This window comes from Notothenia rossii (assembly GCF_949606895.1).
Source record: "Notothenia rossii genome assembly, chromosome: 10".
In the NCBI taxonomy this organism is placed as follows: Eukaryota; Metazoa; Chordata; class Actinopteri; order Perciformes; family Nototheniidae; genus Notothenia; species Notothenia rossii.
In genome coordinates, this window is record NC_136908.1 from 39,126,970 (window position 1) to 39,146,311 (window position 19,342).

At 39.9% G+C, this 19,342-nt stretch overlaps 1 protein-coding gene and 1 long non-coding RNA gene across 2 annotated transcripts in view; one reads left to right on the forward strand and one right to left on the reverse strand.

Moving 5' to 3' along the window:
• Window positions 1-19,342, reverse strand: part of LOC307021477 — a 654,272-nt gene that overhangs the window by 628,158 nt on the left and 6,772 nt on the right. The gene's annotated exons all lie outside the window — the stretch shown is intronic.
• On the forward strand, window positions 7,608-9,885 carry LOC307022036 (E3 SUMO-protein ligase ZBED1-like; the record flags this gene model as incomplete). The annotated part of the gene is made up of 4 exons (XM_079654611.1): window positions 7,608-8,214; window positions 8,359-8,866; window positions 9,078-9,264; window positions 9,412-9,885. 4 exons carry the CDS (start codon window positions 7,608-7,610, stop codon window positions 9,883-9,885), a joined length of 1,776 nt encoding a protein of 591 aa, XP_079510737.1.

Here is a 19,342-nt window from a genome sequence, read left to right on the forward strand (position 1 = left end):
TAGAGGTTAACAGTTTTATATAATGTAATAAATTGCCTAATAAATGCAAAAGAAATGTAGTTTTTGTCTGATATAACAATAAATACAACTTTATTAGCTATCAAGCTATGAAATAGGTTTTGCGGCTCCAGACAATTATTTTTTTGGAAAAAGGAGCAAAATGGCTCTTTTGGTCAAAAAGGTTGATACCCCTGGCCTACTGCATGCACAGCGTTAGAAAATCGGGCATTCAAAATAAAAGTTTGACATTTTGACCAAAAAAAAAAAAGAAGAAAAAATTCCAAATTATTTTTTCAATTGGTTTGGCTTCACTCACACATCCGCGACCCACTTCAAACGTGGGTCGCGACACACCAGTTGAGAACCACTGCTTTAGGAGCTGTGTGTGTGTTGTACAGTGTGTACAGATGTAGCACTGAATTTCAGACTCCAGCTTACAGCTTCCTGCCTACGACCTGCCAAAGACCAGTATAGATGGAATGTTAAGCCCTCCAACTATTTTCCAAGAGGGCGTTGCCAGATTTTCAATTTCAGGTTTTAACCAGGAGATGGCGCTTCATTCACAAATACAGCAATGATGTTGCCTTTCGTAGTTGACAGAAACTGCTTTGAAGAGCATTTGAAAATATAGTCTTTATATATTAAATAATCATAATAATAATGTAAATGTTTACATTACATTAAACCATGCATTTTGTAATGTCAGCAATTCATTTAGAAGAAAAGTAGTGATATTTGATATTTATACTCTATTCCAACAGATTAAACAATTTTCCCACTGTAGGCCGATGCATGAAATTCTTACATTTTTGCCAGTTATATTATGGAGCCGCTGTAAAAAAGGATTTGATCATTAAGTTATTGAAACTTTTGTCTTTAAGTTACTTTCACTTAACATATCAATTTATGCAATTTCTACTTAATTTCATAAGTTGTTATTATTTCAACTCAGCTCAGTCAGTTCAATGACCTCTACATTCTATGAAGTCAATTTGACTGAACAGTGAGTTGTGATGTGTAATAATGTTTTGAAACTTTCCATGGCCTCTTAACATGGCAGAAGTGTTGACATATTCCTGCCCGGTGAAAATAGTCCCGGTCTCATAGTTGTTTTCATTAATTGAATGCATTTAACAGGGATATGAGTTATTATTTTTTTTACGATATACAGATGTAGCCATGGGCGCGGGAAGGGGGGTGCTGAGGGCGCTGCAGCACCCCCTAGTGGCAGGCAGGGGGTGCGGAGTTCCCCTGTCTGAATTATTATTTGATGGTTATTGCTGCTCCCGCTGTGCATAATCTGTGTAATGTGTAGCCAATAAATTCCACATTGTTGGTAAAATAATATTTTGGCCTGCCCCGAATGTTTTTTCTGTAGCCCTGGATAATTCTACCTCAATAATATAATACATTAACCGTGCTTTACGTGAACCTCATCAAGACACTAGAAAGGACGGCAGGACTGTAATTTCCCGTGTTCAGTGAATGCAACAGAGGCAAGACACCAGACCAATCAGAGAGTTGCATGGAAATAAAAGTGTGCTTGTGTCATTCAAGCTCGCGGCTCTGTGTGTGTGCGGAAATAGCGCATTTAGTGTGTGTGAGAGAGGGGGAGAGAGAGAGGGACCGGTGCCAGCAGCAGGGACCGTGTTGTTAGCATCTGGTTAGCTAGCTGCACTAACGGACATAGGGAGCTGTTTGTTCCACAACAAGCTGGAGGAGAGCTCTCCTCTCAGACTGAGAGGCTCAGGTGAGCTAAAGGACTCTCTGAGTGTTTAGATAGTTAACTTTATTCTAAGTTATCTCAGTGGGATTCAAACGGTTTGGTCAAAAATTATTCAAAAGATTATTTCCACGGCACACCTTCATATGATCATTATAGTTATAAAAAAAATAAGAGAATAAAGTAAAAACAGTTATGAAATACTATATGGCAGTAAAACAAGAATACAGTTTGAAAGGGGAGTGATTTGTAAAATATCCATAAAGACAAAGAACATCTGTTTACAGTTGTGTTTCATCTGGGTGTTGAGAGATGTATCCATAGATCTCTTAATGTTGCTCTCAAAGTGCACCAGATTGATGCTTTTAACTTTAATATTTAAAAAAAATCTTCCCGGGGGAGCATCCCCCCGGACCCCCCTAGAGGAGGTGAGGTCCGCTCCCCACTCGTAAAAAATAACACTTTACCCCCGCCTATATGCCGTGAGCTTATTATCGAGTCTTCATTGTAACAGTCGTGGCTTTACTGTGTGTTTGCGTGTGGGGAGTTTTTTTGTGCGTGCTCTATAGTGCCCGTAATAGTGTTCACTGGAGTCCAGCACCTCAGAACCCCTACTCAAAATACCTTCCCGCGCCTCTGGATGTAGCACTGAATTTCAGACTCCAGCTTACAGCTTCCTGCCTACGACCTGCCAAAGACCAGTATAGAGGAATGTTAAGCCCTCCCACTATTTTCCAAGAAGGCGTTGCCAGATTGTCAATTTCAGATTGTAACCAGGAGATGGCGCTTCATTCACAAATACAGAAAGACAAGTTTCATGGACTTTCAGTTGTGTTTTGAAGAGCATTTGAACACATCAATATTTTAGATCAACTAAAGTATATCTAATCTTGTAATTCAATAATATATAGTCTTTATATATTAAATAATCATAATTATAATGTAAATGTTTACATTACACTTCTTTATTTGTTATGCTCATACTTTTACCTTTACAATCATTTGCTTTAATATTCAGTATATTTTTGTGTTTTCTTCCTCCTGCTCCCTTTCGGACACATACTGTATGATTTATTATTATTATTAATATGAAGATATTATTAAGATAAGATAAGATGTTACTTTATTGATTGAACATTTTAGTTTAGAATGTGCTGTCCCACGGTAATTCAGAAGGCTCACAGGTCACATTCCGACCATTATTTAAAACAATAGGTGCTTTCACACCGTCTACAGTTTGATTTGTATAGAGGGAGCTCTGTTAGTTTTCGAATTACCCATTTGCTTTCGGGGAGCCCTATTTTTCAGAGCACATCCTGCTACTAAATATGTCACACACGCATGCTCTGGTGACTGACGCAGCAGCGCGGATGCGATCAATTGCTATAAAAACACTCTTCTACTAATACAGACGGTGTCACTATGCCGGCGGATGTGGCCGTTGTTGAAGCCTCTTCAGGCTCCGCATCGGCAGGCCTCTCCCTCGGTATGGAGCTGTCAAGCTCGAACCGAACGCCGCTAACACTAGAACCGCCAATCGGGTCAATTTGTGTGATGTGTGTTGTGTGTACGCAATGTAACTTTTTTTCAATAAAATATTAAAGTCTCCCAGTCCGTGACTTTTCCTGAAAGTGTTTTATGTAGCACCCTATGTTGTTAAAAATGGCATTCTAATAGCGGGATTTGACGGGTTTAGGTAGGCCTATACAAAAACCTCTGGCGGTTCTAGTGTTAAGGTAATTAGGTACAGTAGAAGCCCTTTTTTATCAGTAACGAATTTAGCAGTTGAACTTAAAGGTCAACTAACTGAGGGTCACTTGCAATGACAGTGTTGTGTCTAACTGTAAGCTTGTCACTCAGAGTAACCTACCGTTAATTTAGCTGCTGGAGAAGAAAGATCAAGGGGGGAGGGGGGAGAGAGCTGTGGTTGATGGACCATTAGTTATGTAAATACACAGCTGAGAGCTGCCGTTTCATTCAGACTGTTTAAAAAACGGTAACAACGGACTATTTTTCTTAGCGGATGCATGTAAATTTAAATCAATACATACAACTATTTTTTAAATCAATACAACTATTTTTTAAACCAATAAATACATTTTCTAAATCCATAAAAGCATTTAAATTAATATTGGGAGTCATGTCGTTACTTTGTTGAGATTGTGGCCGTGTAATAAGTGGGATAATTTGCAGCGACTTGTTCCTTATGGGTAAAATAACACCCGTCATGTGTGTGTAGAAGTGTGTGTGGTTAAAAAACTTTCATGAAGTGAAGGAGGTTTTCCTTCTATAAAACAGCTGTGGGCAGCAGTGAATGTCACGGAAATGAATTCATAGATCAAGGCAGACTGGTGCACACACTCTCCTGTCCTGCCAGGCGACACGCCCGTTCTAAGCCGTGTCCCTCACTCACGTCCCAAGCATCCCCAAAAGTGTATTATGTTGTTACATCTCAGATGTTATGTTTCAGTTGTGCTCTGTCTATGTTCAGTGATGCAAACTTGTCACCTTTCGGCGAAATTCACCGTTTTGAATCCAAAATAAGTCGTTTGTGTGATTCATGTAGATCTGCAATAAAAATATTTTTGGGGTATGGGGGGGTCTGGAACCCGGAGTAATCTGCGGCCGTGAGCTGTTATGTGCCATCATGACACGCATGGTGTTCTTTTTTTATATATTATAATGAAGTACGAGCTGTGTGCTCGAGTCTTCCTGCCTGTCGGCTCTGCTCATGGATGTATAATAAGGCTCTGCTGCTCCGAGATGATGGTCTAGCTTCAGCAGCTACATTACCTACGGGTGCGTTCGTTAATATTAACTGTGCGTCCGGAGTCACTGTGGCACAGAATGGACCGCTGGTGAACAGCTGTTAGAACGGGCCGTTCAGGTGTTCAGAGCAGAGCTCCCTGTCGGAGCGGCAGAGCGTGATGTGAACTGAAACGTTTTTCTGTGGCAATATTACTTAAGGAATCGTTGAGCTAGCTAGCTAGCCTACATTGTCACTATCTGCTAACGTTAGCTTTAGCCTTCTATTTCTAATAGTTTTTTTCATAGGCTATAAACAGAGGTGGTATAAGTATATATATATTGTACTTGAGTAAAAGTAGAAGCACTCAGGTCTTGTATTTGAGTAAAAGTAGAAGCACACAGATCTTGTACTAGAGTAAAAGTAGAAGTACTCAGATCTTGTACTTGAGTAAAAGTAATAGTCCCAGAGTGTAGGAATACTCTGTTACAGTAAAAGTCCTGCATTCAAAATGTTCCTCAAGTAAAAGTAGAAAAGTATTATCATCAAAATATAGTGAAAGTAGCGACTGTAAAAGTAGTCATTGTGCAGATTGGTCCATTTCAGAATAATAGATATGATATGTTTTATAAAGATTGATCATGAAAGTGTTCTCAAAGCTGGTAAAGGTGCAGCTAGTTTGAATGACTTTGTATACTGCAGGGCAGAGTCCTGCACGGGTCTGATTTTCAAGACCCGCTCCCGCCCCGCACCCGTGACGTGCAATACCGAACCCGCCCCGCTACCCGCATATATTGCCAATTAGTTCCGCAACCCGACCCGACCCGCCGGCACAAGATCCGCAACCCGACCCGAACCCGCATATATAAGCAGTGAAAACGTGCAATTATTAACACACGCAGTTGCATATTTGGCTCAAAAAGCCTGGGATGTTGGTTATTTTCTCCATCTAGGATGACACCAAAAGCCTCCCAGACGTTGGATTTCGCTCTTGAGGAAGAGTTATTGAAAATGCTGTATTCTCTGCTATAGAGAGCTTCACCTCAGCCATTCAGAATGTGGTGCGCTCAGCAGCAGATAGATGCACTGCAGAGGTTATGATTATGCTCGGTCCCGCAGAGGAGAGGTCTGAGGATTTAAACATTAAACTAAATTATTATTGTTTAAATATATTTATTATGCAACACCCGCAACCCGACCCGCATCATCTTTATTTTACCCAGAAGCGAACCCGGAAAAAAGCGTTTGAAAAAATACCACCCGCAAATCACCTTTTTTGCGGGTCACCCGTCGGGTACCCGCGGATACCCGACCCGATGCAGGACTCTGCTGCAGGGTAGCTTGTGGATTTACTCCAGGTGGAACTAAAGTCGGAATTAACACTTGATTGTATTTCACATCATTCATCCAGATCTGTAAAGTAACTAAAGGTATTACTACATACATGGAGTGGAGGAAAAGTACAGCATGTACCTCTGAACTGTAATGGAGTAGAAGAACAAAGTAGCAAAAGATTGAAATACTTAAATAAAGTACAAGTATCTCAAAACTTTGCCCAAGTATAGTACTTGTTGAGTTTATGAACTTAGTTACTTTACACCATGTGGCTATAAAGATAGAAAGACTAAGCCTTGCACAGAGGCATGAAAATACATTTTCAAAATGCTCAACAGTGCTGCCAAAATTATAAACTGACTGCTACACAATTAAAATAAATGATTTTATATATTTCTATTAGATGTGACTCTTTGGCGTTTCTGTTATTATTAACACTGCTGCTTTAGTTGTTCTGACTGCTAAAATCCTCTGTTATTCCTCATTTTAAAGCCAATATTCCGTGGGGTGGGGGAGCCGGGGGCTCGGATCCTTGTCACCTTTTTCATACCTGATGAGTTTGCATCCCTGTATGTTAAAAAGCCTCAGTCCCCTTAATTCATGTAATAAAAACATCTCAGGTCAGTAACACTCAAAGCTAAATGTGCAATACCATGTTCAGCTATGTTACTATTTATAATGTTATTGTTGTTATATCAGAAGATGTACATATTGGAATGATTTCTTAACTTACAGTAGGCTATTTTTTACAGTGTGTGTTGGAAGGATTTATTAAATTACAATGAATATTGTCATTGTTGAAGGATTTTAGAGAAGGGTGAACTATAAGCCTGAATTACATAACATTTTATACCTAAAAACATAAAAGCCACAATAAATGAATCACAATTATTCTAGTTATTTTTACCTCCCGTATTGCTTTCAACCCACCAGCTTTTATGGTGTTGTTACGTCACTAACTGTAAGCTTGTCACATACAGTCTATGGTCACTCAGAGTAACCTACTGTTAATTTAGCTGCTGGAGAAGAAAGATCAGGGGGGGAGGGGGGGAGTGTTAAATATGTTCTTTTTCTCGCATCCAGGAGAGAAGCTTTAAAATGAGACTAAATGGAGTCTCTGAAAAGATTAAAATGGGATACTTTAATCAAAAAAGGCACGGTAGTGTTACAGACAGAATATTGTTCCGGCAGAAAACAGCTGTGATCTGGCTCTCCTGAGCAAGAAGAGAAGCCCCATCCCCCGTTCGGTGCCGTTATATATCCTCTGCTGGCTCCTCCCCGCCAGCCGGCTCGCCTCGCCTCTAATGTCCGTTGTTGCATTTAAACAGAGGATTGGTACTTTTCACCTTCAACATATGCTTAACACGCCTTTTCTCCTCATATTCTCTTTCATCACTTTTCATGTAACACATTCTAAACGCTGTAATCAATACTCTAAAACATACAGAAAATACTTCACGGCTGGTTTGGTTTCCGGATGTTGTCACATGCTACTCTCGTCTGTAAACAATAATGTATTCAAATTAGTGGTGGGCCGTTATCGGCGTTAACGTGTTGCGTTAACGTGAGACTCTTGTCGGCGATAAAAAAAAATATCGCCGTTAATCTATTCTCAAAGGTGGGTTGGGAGCTGGGTCTATACTACGCAAGCTATGATGACTTTCACCTTCATAATTTAGCGCGGATGTATACCTAGCCGAATTGCACTGTAGGGGGCGAGATCGAGTCTTTGACCTGTGTTTCTTCTACTGTCTATGGATCTGACCCCGGTCAAATCAGCCACATTAAACGTGACATGCTAACATGGATACAGCAGGTATGAAGCCGCCGGGTTTGTTTCAGGGGAAATTTATTTTTAAGAAGCTTCCCGATGGAAACCTCGACAAAAATAAGGTTGTTTGCACCTTGTGCAATGCGGAATTAGTTTACTTTAGGAGTTCATCCAGTCTCAAGTACCACCTAAACGCAAAGCATCCCTTAGCTAATGCGGAAGATGCCGGGCCAAGCACTGATGTAGCGCGGGGGAAGACTCGTCGTCAAACAACTATGTTTGAGTGCAACCGAGGCAAGCCCGTCAGCACAGCTCTATCAGCCAAGCTAACTAGTCTCCTCGCTCAGTGGATTGCCACCAGCTGCAGGCCCATTAGCGTGGTTGAAGATGACGGGCTCGAGCTTGTTCTCCAGGCGGCCACAGGTGACCCATCTTACAAACTACCTGCGAGGCGAACTATCATGAGGAGAATACATGACCAGCACGCAGAAGAGAAAGCTACGAAAGTTGAGAAGATGGTAGAGGCCAGGTCTGTAGCACTGACTGGGGACCATTGGACGTCCGTTAACAACGACAACTACCTCGGCGTTACAGTACACCTCATCGATGCTAGCTGGGAACTTCACTCCTTCGCTTTAGGTATGCTACGTTATGTCATTTTAAATTACATAATTTAATTTCGTAGCCTTTTAATTACCACAACGTTATGTTTGCTTCTTGATAATTGCTAGTTGTTTACTACTAGTAGTGAAATTATTCTAATTTACTTTGTCTGTCCGTTAGGTGTGATGAAAACAGAGGAGCGTCACTTTGCAGAAGCGTGTGCAAGGCAGTTCCTCGACGTCGCTAATCAGTGGCGGATAACTGACAAAATAAGCACTATTGGAACAGATAGCGCGCCTAATATGGTGGCAGCAGGGAGGATACTTCCATTCGAGCACTTGCCCTGTGTTGCGCATGTTGTACAGAGAGCTATTGTAATGTCATTTCGGGAAGGTGGTTTTGATGGTGCACTGGCCAAGTGCCGTAAAGTGGTCGGACATTTCAAACACAGTCCGGCCAACTCAGACGAGCTAAATATCCAACAATCCTCCCTTGGACAAGTTAAGGAGTCACTCGTGCAAGATGTTCCAACACGTTGGAATTCCACTCTTGAGATGATAAAGCGCGTGAGGCGCAACAGAGACGCACTGCACACAACGCTATCGCTGCAGAAGCACAACCTGGCCCTCCCGACAAATGCGGATTATGAGAAGTTGGCAAAGCTAGAGAAACTGCTGGAGCCATGCAGGTATGGTCTACAAAGATAGTGTGTTCATGAATTGGCATACAAGTTTTTAAATGTCACTTTGTATGTAAGAAACACCTGCCCTTAAATGTGTAATCTGAGTTAAATTAATCTGTCACTAATAATTTTTTGCTGTGTGTCTGTCTGTGTGTCTGTCTGTGTGTCTGTCTGTCTGTCTGTCTGTCTGTCTGTCTGTCTGTCTGTCTGTCTGTAGGTACATCACTGAGCTCCTTGGTGGAGATAAGTATGTATCCTGCTCTGTGGTTCTACCTGCCCTGTGCCACCTCCAGCACGCGATGAACATCTCAGATGATGATCCTGCCTATATTGTGCGATTCAAGGCTGCCTTCATCAAGGACCTCAACCAGCGGAGGGAGAAAATAAACCTGGAATGGCTTAAGGTATGTCAGAGTGACCAGAAGATAACTACATTGTATGACCATAATAGACTGTAAAGCCAGATGAATAAGTCATGAAGAAATATGGAGGTTGGATTTGGAAAGTGACATTTTCATCAATCAATAATTATTATTTATTATTCATCAAAGGTGGCGACTGCTCTAGATCCACGATTTAAGGACCTCAAGTGCTTGCCCAGAGCAGAGAGGGAGCCAGTGTGGGCAAAGCTAAGTGCGTTGAAGAAGGGAGAAGAACCTGCTCTGCAGCCACTCAGGGAGGAGAACCCTGAGTCACCCAAGAAGAAAACAGCCCTGCTACTGATGGGATCCGACTCAGAATCAGATGAGGAGACACCAGAAGATAGTACAGTGGAGAGGTACAAGGTAGAGCCCAGTGCCAGTCTAGATCAGTGTCCACTGAAGTGGTGGTCGGAGCACACTGCTGTCTATGGTAAAATGGCCCAAATTGCCCGTAAATACTTGGGGACTCCTGCCACAACTGTCCCATGCGAGAGACTTTTTTCTTTAGCAGGCCATATTGTGCAGAAGAGGAGAGCTTGTTTGTCAACAGAAAATGTGAACAAACTGGTCTGCCTGAGTGACTGGTGGAAGAAGGAGAAATAGAGCTTTGACTGACACAAAGCTACTGACTGTAAACAGTTCATTACAACCGGTTATATAGGCCTACTGTTCAACTAAAAATAAACAGTTAATAAACACAAGTACATCTCATTGTCATTGATTTATTTTCATCACCAATTATCATAGAACAGCTTTCTCAAGCAGTTTGTGATGCATTTTGGAAACTGGAGATGAGCCCCTGGTCTAATGCACCACCTGGCTTGAGAAACCCGTTCTCAAAGACTTACTTTTAGTCATTATTTGGGTAGCACACATATTCTGAATGCCTTCGGCAGAATTCAAATGAGCCATTTTAATCTAGATTAATCGAATTAATAGATGAATTCCAAGAATACAGTGAGATTAATCTAGATTAAAAAAATTAATCTATGCCCACCACTAATTCAAATAAACTGTACTTTCATTTAATATTCAGCATGGTAGTATCTCGACATCTATAGTTGTAGTGTTAAATCAGTAGGTTTCGGTTTGCACCACTCCATGTCATTTCACTACTCTATTCACCTCTTTAGGAAATCGTATATTAGCCACATGCTAAATGCTAACCGTAGATGAAGGATTTTCAGAATAAAAGCTTAACTGCTTGTGCACAAGAATTTCTGTTTATTCAGTATAAAAGAGCGTTTAAACTGACGGTATGTTTAAGCTACATTATACCATCAAAACATTGATTTTAATTTCTAACAGTCCCTCCTTACACACCTAAAAGGTGTGTATAATACTGAAATCAATGAGTTCTTCATCTGAACTTCGCATAGTACATATCTCATATTACAAACATACAATCTAAATGGAATGGTTCAATAGGCTTAATTTTACAAAAATACAAAATAAATTATTTGCCTGGTTCAAACCTAAAAGTTGTCCCTTGTGTATAACTTCTAGTGTTTGCATTCAATATCATTCTTCAAAATAGCAGCAATGGCTTGGTATCAGAACATTTCTTCCCTCCTTTCACAGAAACCTTCTCATACCACGCTCAGTGTTAAGGCACTTGTTTTTACAAAGTGAGAAGAAACAAACCATTTTAGAATAGCAATGATTTATACAACATGAAATCTACCATATTAGAATAGTATAAAATAATAAAGTCAAATAAAATGGACTATCTTAGAATAGTGTAAAATTAATTGGAATAATACAAATATACTATCTTGGAATAGTATGAATTAAATTGAAATGGATTCACTCCATTTTAATTTTGCTCACTTCTTCACATGATATCATTTAAAGAATCACATCGGCTGGACATTCATTGATCAATCTCATCTCCGAACATCCATATCATTTAAACTAACTCATCATTGTCATCAACTTCTGTATACGGGGGTGGGTCGTCTTGTTCTGCTAGCATTTGTAACTGTCTCCTCATGAGAAATTTACCCTCCCTCCTTTCATACCATTTAAGGTATGAAAGTAATATGTTCTCTAGAAGGGGCCGTTGTGCGTTCTACTCTGGGGTACGGCATTCTAGACAGTCATTTCTGGGAGAAGATTTTGGTCAGTTACAACAGTTGTAGAATTTCATCAAATAAAAGTTCCTACTCAGTAACTTTGGGTGGTCTGTTCTAATGCAGTGATAAAGTCCTTGAAATGGTGTGAGAACCGGTGGAATATCAATAACGCATTATACTAATTTATTTTCAATTATGGTTTACTTAAATAGCTATGCTAACCCCTTTAACAGTGTGTGGAACCTTGGGTGCCCGAGCATGTGATAATTACTCCCTCCTTTAACAAGGACTTTAAAACAGATGTCATTTTATTTAATGGTTTGTAGTTCAATTCCGGAATTTACACTTATGGCAGATATGTTTCCCCTTTAAATAACATCTCTAAATGTCAGGTCATCTGGTGAATGGATGACCATTAGGAGCTGGTGGCGCTTGTCTTTTAAAACTCATACTCTGGTGCCGTGCGCTCCCTCTGAAGCTGCAAGTAAGATTTAAAACATCTGCAGGGTGGGTTGAGCGACCCCTTCTCCCTGAACGATGTTTGTTGTAACAAATATGCACCATCACAATGAGTGCTCCAAGGCCCTGCATGTATTGCTCCCAACTACATTAGTTTTAAAAAAATTAAACTTTGCTATCGCTCTTTGCCCAGTGTCTTTTTAAAACTCTACATCTTGGACGAAAAACAACTGTTATTTCCACCTTAATCTTCCCTCCTGAGGTAATAACCATGCTACAATGGAGAAATCAATACTCTAGATTGGAATACTATCTTTGGCTTGGTACTAGCTCTACCTTTAACATTTTCCATACAAATAAAGATTTATCTGCTTTTATAGAGTGGTTACTAAAACCATCCCTTTAAACTGTAGGTCTATACTGTAACAAATTAAATCTTCCCCAAATTCAAACATGAATACAAATCTCTTAAAGAATAATTTGTTCATATGATGAAAAGATTGAATAATATGTTCTACCCTCAGTGTGTTTTTAGGGTTATTTAATAGTTTCCTCTTTCTTTCTTTATAAATTCACCAATTGATTAATTCATGGCTAATAAATATTTTTCTTTACGTATTTCTCGTTGGTGAATAAGTGTGTTTATGTGTAAACTCACTCACTCCCGTTTTCCTTCTCTCCCCCTCTGGTTGTCAAGCCACGACCCCCTCACGTTCTGCCGTACCATGCCAACTCCTCCGTCCTTTCCTCTCCTCCGTCCACCTTCTCCTCAGTCCATCTGCTCTTAGATCCTTCCGCTGTAACTCTTTTGAGTGGCCCAACTGCTTTGCATTTCTTCTCCTCCTTTACAGTCTCTACTGGTTGCATGGAGGGCGTATTCCGCTCTCATGTCCCACACTCTGCTCTTGTGCCCAAATCTTATGGCTCAGCTTGGAACTTCATGTCCTGTGGGGGACCGATGAGAGTGTGCCTTTTTATGTCACCTGTAGTTCTGGATTCCTCAGATGGAGATGGTTCAGCTCTGCTTCTCTGTCTGTTCAATGGAGAAGGAGGAGTCTTCCGTGGTGAGGTCTTTTGTCTGCTTGGAAGTTGGGGTCGTAGCGGTCTGACAGGCGGATAGATAGAGAGAGAGAGAGATCTCGGGACGCATTATCTATAGTTAATTCTAACACACTTGAGGTAAAATAAATCCAACCTTTTCCACTCTATTTTCCTAATCATACTATCTTTCTTAGTTGTTAAATGTCATCTAAACACAATTCATGTCTACTAATAATTTTACCATATCCCTAAACATTGCTTTCACCCACTGTAACATGTTTATTCCAATTAACTCTTTCAGGAAACCATTTTCTTCTATAAATTTAAATACCTACATGTTTCAAGCACCACATATTTCACACACTATAAAAGAACGTCTCCATATTTTCTCCATCACTTTAAATCTCACTGTTATCTAGAACCGTAGTAACTTTTGTGACTGGACATAATCTGCAATGTCGCCACTATCTGCTGGGGAATCTTGTTCATAGAGTTTGTACATACAAAGCTGTACTTGTGGGTTAGTAGCCTGTGTCTAACAATCATTTTCAATAATTGTGCTCAGGTCACTGATCGGTTGTTCATAGCTTAACAGGGGGTGTTTCTGGTACAGACTAAAACATGGATCCAGTATATTTAGAGATTCCCCTAATCTGTAAATCCCCATCACTTACATATCCCAATCACTTAAACCCATCTCATCCTTTGATACAAGAACTGCCTATAGGGGGGTTAATCATCTTGATTATAACCGCCTCACCTTTGGGAACGAGTATTTCTAACTCCTCCTCTTGTTGCTCAGCTGATCTTTTGGCTCTGGGGATAAGTGAAAGTCTGTGAAACACAGCTGGAGTCTTGTTAGTGATGTGGGCATTCTCTATGAGTGAACTAATGGTTCCATGTTTTACTTGATATTGTACTCCCCTTCCAACCAGAAAGGTGCCAAGTGTAATGAGCACAATCAACAATGCTATTCTGACTCTTATCCCTAGGGGACCCCACAATTGGTTTGGCTTTGTTCTTGTCATCATCTCTATTTTATCCCTGGTTGTGTCCGTTACAGAATTTAAATAATGAGTACAAAAATAACATAAAAAATTGGACTCTTTTTCAGATGTAAAACAAAAAATAGGTTTTCACATTAATGTACAATCTATAAAAATCTATAGACAATTTGTCTTTTGAGCTGTTTCTATCTTTATCTTATTTCTATTTATTGTTTTGTTCCAGCTCTGCCAAATCAGTCCTAACTCCCAATAATGTTCTGGAAGTTACCAGTGAAGGGTGACAATGTGTGAGGTGCTGTCAATTTGCTCCTTTTTCTTTACCTTTAAACCGGAGCGCGTTCTAAGTTTGTTACAACTTTTCATGCTTCCGTCCACCGGGGATGAGCCCACTGTCTTTTGTGAACTTTCACCCTCACCCAATCACCTGGCCGAACAGGAGTCTCTTCTGGTGTCTCGTCTGGTATCTCTGTAGTTTTCCTAGCCTGCTGTGTTGACAAAACTTGCATAATATTACTCAGAGTTCTGACATATTCATCCACTTCTATTTGTCTAATATCTAAAACTGGACCACTCCCTCCTTGGAGAAGGCCCAAGCTTCGGCATACCTCTTGTTGTTATGAGACCTATTGTTGACTACATGTTATTATTTATTAACTACAACGTCACTGAAATCAACATATCTGTATAATCATGACACTCCCTCCTTTGAGCATAAAATGCTCAATTAATATTGCAATGATTACCCTATTCTGAACAGGACATGTAAAACCCATGACGTTGCATTAAATAAATATAACTTCTCCGTGTACCCACGAGGGGTACAAAAATATCGGATGATTTATGGTTTTCTGATGGTATAAATGCATATTCACTAAAAAAAATCAGCAATTAGCACTTCTAATAGTTTACTTGTTTCAATAATGGCTTTTGTAATGGTATTATGCATCATCGTTGCTGCGAAAAACAGTACCCCTGGTGTCGCTAATGCCTCTCAATAATTCTAGGATTAGAGGATTGGTTGACACTGCTGAACTAACATATGATAAAATAATATTTCTCCAAACTGGAGGGAAAATATGAACTATTCTCACAGAGAGTGACCTGCATGAAGGGCTGGTGCCCCTCACTCAAATGAGATATTGCCTTACGCACTACACTATAAATCAGTAAAGTTACTCAAGACTAAATAAATAAAGACTGATTCTTGAAACTGTTGTAAAAACCCTACAACTTCTTCATCCAAGCTCTCAATCAGTGTTATGTTATTTAATCTGCAGCTCACGCCTTAAAACAGATACTTCAGACCCATTATAAAATTGTGTTTATGAGAAAAATGTAATCTGACTCCATAAATCACATAATTGTTTGATTAAAAGCTGCACTTCTGGCTAACAATAAATGAAGTTCCCCTTTAAACACAGCCCCGGTCTTCTGACGGGGTCTATCTATGTACTGGCTGGAAAATGTTGGGCCAGTCTCTGTCGCTCCGTCACTGTTCTCCCGCTAACAGTCACTCTCTAGTTCAGCTGGGTTCTTGTTGACTTCTTCACTGGTTTGAGACAAGCGACCCTATTGGAACACCTCCCTTTGTAGCCAGACTTCACCACAGCAGAATCGAGTTTCTGTTTTCAGGTCTGGACAGCTTCACGCCAGGTGTATCGCCGCCCCTTGCATATTTTGGGTGGAAGCCCGTCTTCTTGACCTCACTAGTTGTGTGGACACAATAGTTTTCTGTGTGGGTGAACAACATCACTCGTAATGTATTTTCCTTCTCATAATTACAAAAATAGTCTGCTAAATGTTCTACTCTGCTACTTCTAGTCTGTGGATGCTCTGTGGAAATGCAATATTATACTCACTATCTTTTAAATAACATTCAACCTCTCCCTCCTGTGGTGACATATGTGGCTCTATGTAGCTGGATTTCAAAATACTCTAGTGCTGAAGATGCATCACCTGATGGTCTGGTCCTCTAAGCTTCCTCGTTGTTGTGGTTGATACCAGGCTGTCTGTGGCATTTGTTTCATGTTTGGAAATCCTGTACGTCTTTGACATCTCTGGGTTGCTTGGTATTTCAATCCTCCTTCTCCAGCCGCTATCACCGGTAGCGTGAGTGTTGAGCAGTTCTTGAGTCTTCCAGCTTCAGTTACGGTTGTGGTGTCTGGAGAACCTTTGCCTTCTCTTCTCTTGAGTTGTGCTTCCATACGTTTGCTGAGTTCTTCCATCTTTCTGTTGAGCTCCTCTTCCATTCTTATGCCTAGTTCTTCCAATTTTCTGTTGAGATCCTCTTCCATTCTTATGCCTAGTTCTTCCAATCTTCTGTTGAGCTCACCAGATAGGAGTCTTACCTCATACTCCAAGTCTTTGACACGTGTAGCTGTGGGGAGACCGTCCAACTCCAATACTCCTCCTCCTAAAACACCTAGAGTTGGAGCTTGTATTTGGGGTTGAAAGAAACTGTATTCTTCTGTCATGTAGGGAGGAGGCGCATCTGTCAGGCTTGGAAGGAGCTTTGAAGGTTGGATTACTAGAGCTTCTTCTGTCTTTTCTTTCTTATCTTCCTTTGCTGTGAGCACTGCTCCTTGAGCCACATACATGCCGTTCGTTGATTCTTGGCTGACATATTTCAGATGGAGTACCAGACTTGTAACTCTAGATTTTCTTTTTTCAGCTCTGTTTATAGCGCTTTTAGCAGGTCCATACCAAGGGGGTTGTCCGGCTTTGATCCATGCTTGTTGTTCTCGCAGGTATTTTCAATTTTCATGGTCAATTACTGCTTTTCTATGGGCTTTCGTTGGTGTTGGTTGATCATCAGCTGGATACAGTCCTCTCGTTTGCCATTGTTCCAACAGTTTCTCCATGTGGTTCCATGTCTTTTGTCTAAGATTTGGAACTGTTAAGCATCTGATCTGATTTGTATCCTTCCCTTGATATCTGTTGTTGAGCCTGGCCCTGCGTCTAGTCTCAACTTAGTTTGTTTTGGTGACATGTTCTCTAATTATTTATGAACTTATCAAAGATGAAGCACTAATCTTCTGACTAGCACCTTCGTTGCTGTTCGTCCGAACTTTAAATCTTTTTTTTTTTTTTTTCGCTCAAGGTTTTATTAATTTTTTTTTAATTATAGATTTTTTTTTTTTTTTAAGTTTAAGGTAAAATATTAATAAAGTTAATTAATATATAAAAAATATGCAAAATTAAAATATGAAATGTTAAAATAAAGTTGTACCGTGTATGGTTTTGACTTTGAAATATGAATTTGGTTCAAATCCAAATCTCCTGTCTAATGTGCAATTGGTGTTTGAAAAAGTATTATGTAAAGTTTCTTCTCTTATAATTAGAAACCACTTGCAATTCTGTCTTGGCGATCAAGCATGTGTTTATTTATAACACTTGAAATTATACTTCACAATGTTATGGTGTTTCTTCTATTTTGGTAATAATTCTGTACTACCACCAGAGTGCGCTATTTTAATTTCCAGCTTAATCCACTAGGGAATAGCTGTTGCAAAACTGACTCGTTTTTAACAAGGAGAAACTTAGTTTCCTTAAAAATATCTTTAAAATAGGAAGAACATTACACTATGGTTAAACAACACAGCACATAACCGACAAAACACATTTGCAAACAAGAATATTCACAAAACCGCCAATACACATTTACCAGCAGAAGTACTTCCAATAGTTCTAACTCTAACAAGAAGTATGATGTTCTTTAGAAGATGGAATGCCTAAACTCAGTGTGTTAAAGCAAACAGAGTACTTCAATTAGCATTTCATGAAATGGCGACTGCCGTGTGGCTCACTGTGAACATGAGGTCAAGACAAGATGGCAACTGGTTTTCCAACCTTTGACCTGAAGAACAAAGGGATTTGAGAAAACACCTGGAGTTGAAATAATGGTTAGGTGATATTTTGTCTAGTAAATTCAACACACAACACTGTAGTTTAAAATAACATTTCTATTTAGTTTACAATGATAAATGGGCCTCATACCCTTACGTCATAGCCCTCTACCCATGTACGTAAAATGTTTTGACTTTAAGAGCCAGTATGGTCATCTCTTCTGTTTAAACACGCTATTTATGGGACAAAATGGGACGCTATCCAAACACAATCAGAAGAATATCGTCTATCTAACGCACGAATGTCGCACTTCCTGCCGTAATCCACAACGCAATGTCTTTTTGAAAACAGAAATAAAGTAACCACTGAAAGCTTCAAACTCCTCAGGCCTTTTCCTTGAAAAATGACTTTTTCAAACAGCCTCACACTGTTGTTAACACAAAACACTCACTCTAATAACCTTAGCTTAAAACTTTGGCTGTGTCTTTGCCTCAAGCAGTCCCGACTGCTTAATGGCCTAAAACCATTCACCTAAAACGTAAAACGCAACAAAAGACACATATAGTGATTGGCCTCTAGCCGACATGTAATAACAGACAAACGAATAGCATGCAGGGTTAAATAGAAAAAAAAGAAATTGAACTCACCCTGCCTGTAACAAAGCAACGCCACGTGGTAGGATACCAATGTTTATCAATTTAGGCTTGTTTTAACTTAAATTTAGGCAGTCTTTCTCAGGTGTCCAACTTACCAGACAGACACACACTCCTATTGTTCACTATGTAATCTATTGAAGATTTTGAATAAACAGGTACTTCTTTACCTTTCTGTATGGGCCCGAGTGTATGTCTGCCAGCATAGTTCAAGCTCCTTTGAAAACTGCAACTGCTCTCCCGCTGAAACGAGATCATGTCAGGGTCACCAATTGTTAAATATGTTCTTTATTCTCGCGTCCAGGAGAGAAGCTTTAAAATGAGACTAAATGGAGTCTCTGAAAAGATTCAAATGGGATACTTTAATTAAAAAAGGCGCGGTAGTGTTACAGACAGAATATTGTTCCGGCAGAAAACAGCTGTGATCTGGCTCTCCTGAGCAAGAAGAGAAGCCCCATCCCCCGTTCGGTGCCGTTATATATCCTCTGCTGGCTCCTCCCCGCCAGCCGGCTCGCCTCGCCTCTAATGTCCGTTGTTGCATTTAAACAGAGGATTGGTACTTTTCACCTTCAACATATGCTTAACACGCCTTTTCTCCTCATATTCTCTTTCATCAATTTTCATGTAACACATTCTAAACGCTGTAATCAATACTCTAAAACATACAGAAAATACTTCACGGCTGGTTTGGTTTCCGGATGTTGTCACATGCTACTCTCGTCTGTAAACAATAATGTATTCAAATAAACTGTACTTTCATTTAATATTCAGCATGGTAGTATCTCGACATCTATAGTTGTAGTGTTAAATCAGTAGGTTTCGGTTTGCACCACTCCATGTCATTTCGCTACTCAATTCACCTATTTAGGAAATCGTATATTAGCCACATGCTAAATGCTAACCGTAGATGAAGGATTTTCAGAATAAAAGCTCAACTGCTTGTGCACAAGAATTTCTGGTTTTTCAGTATAAAAGAGCG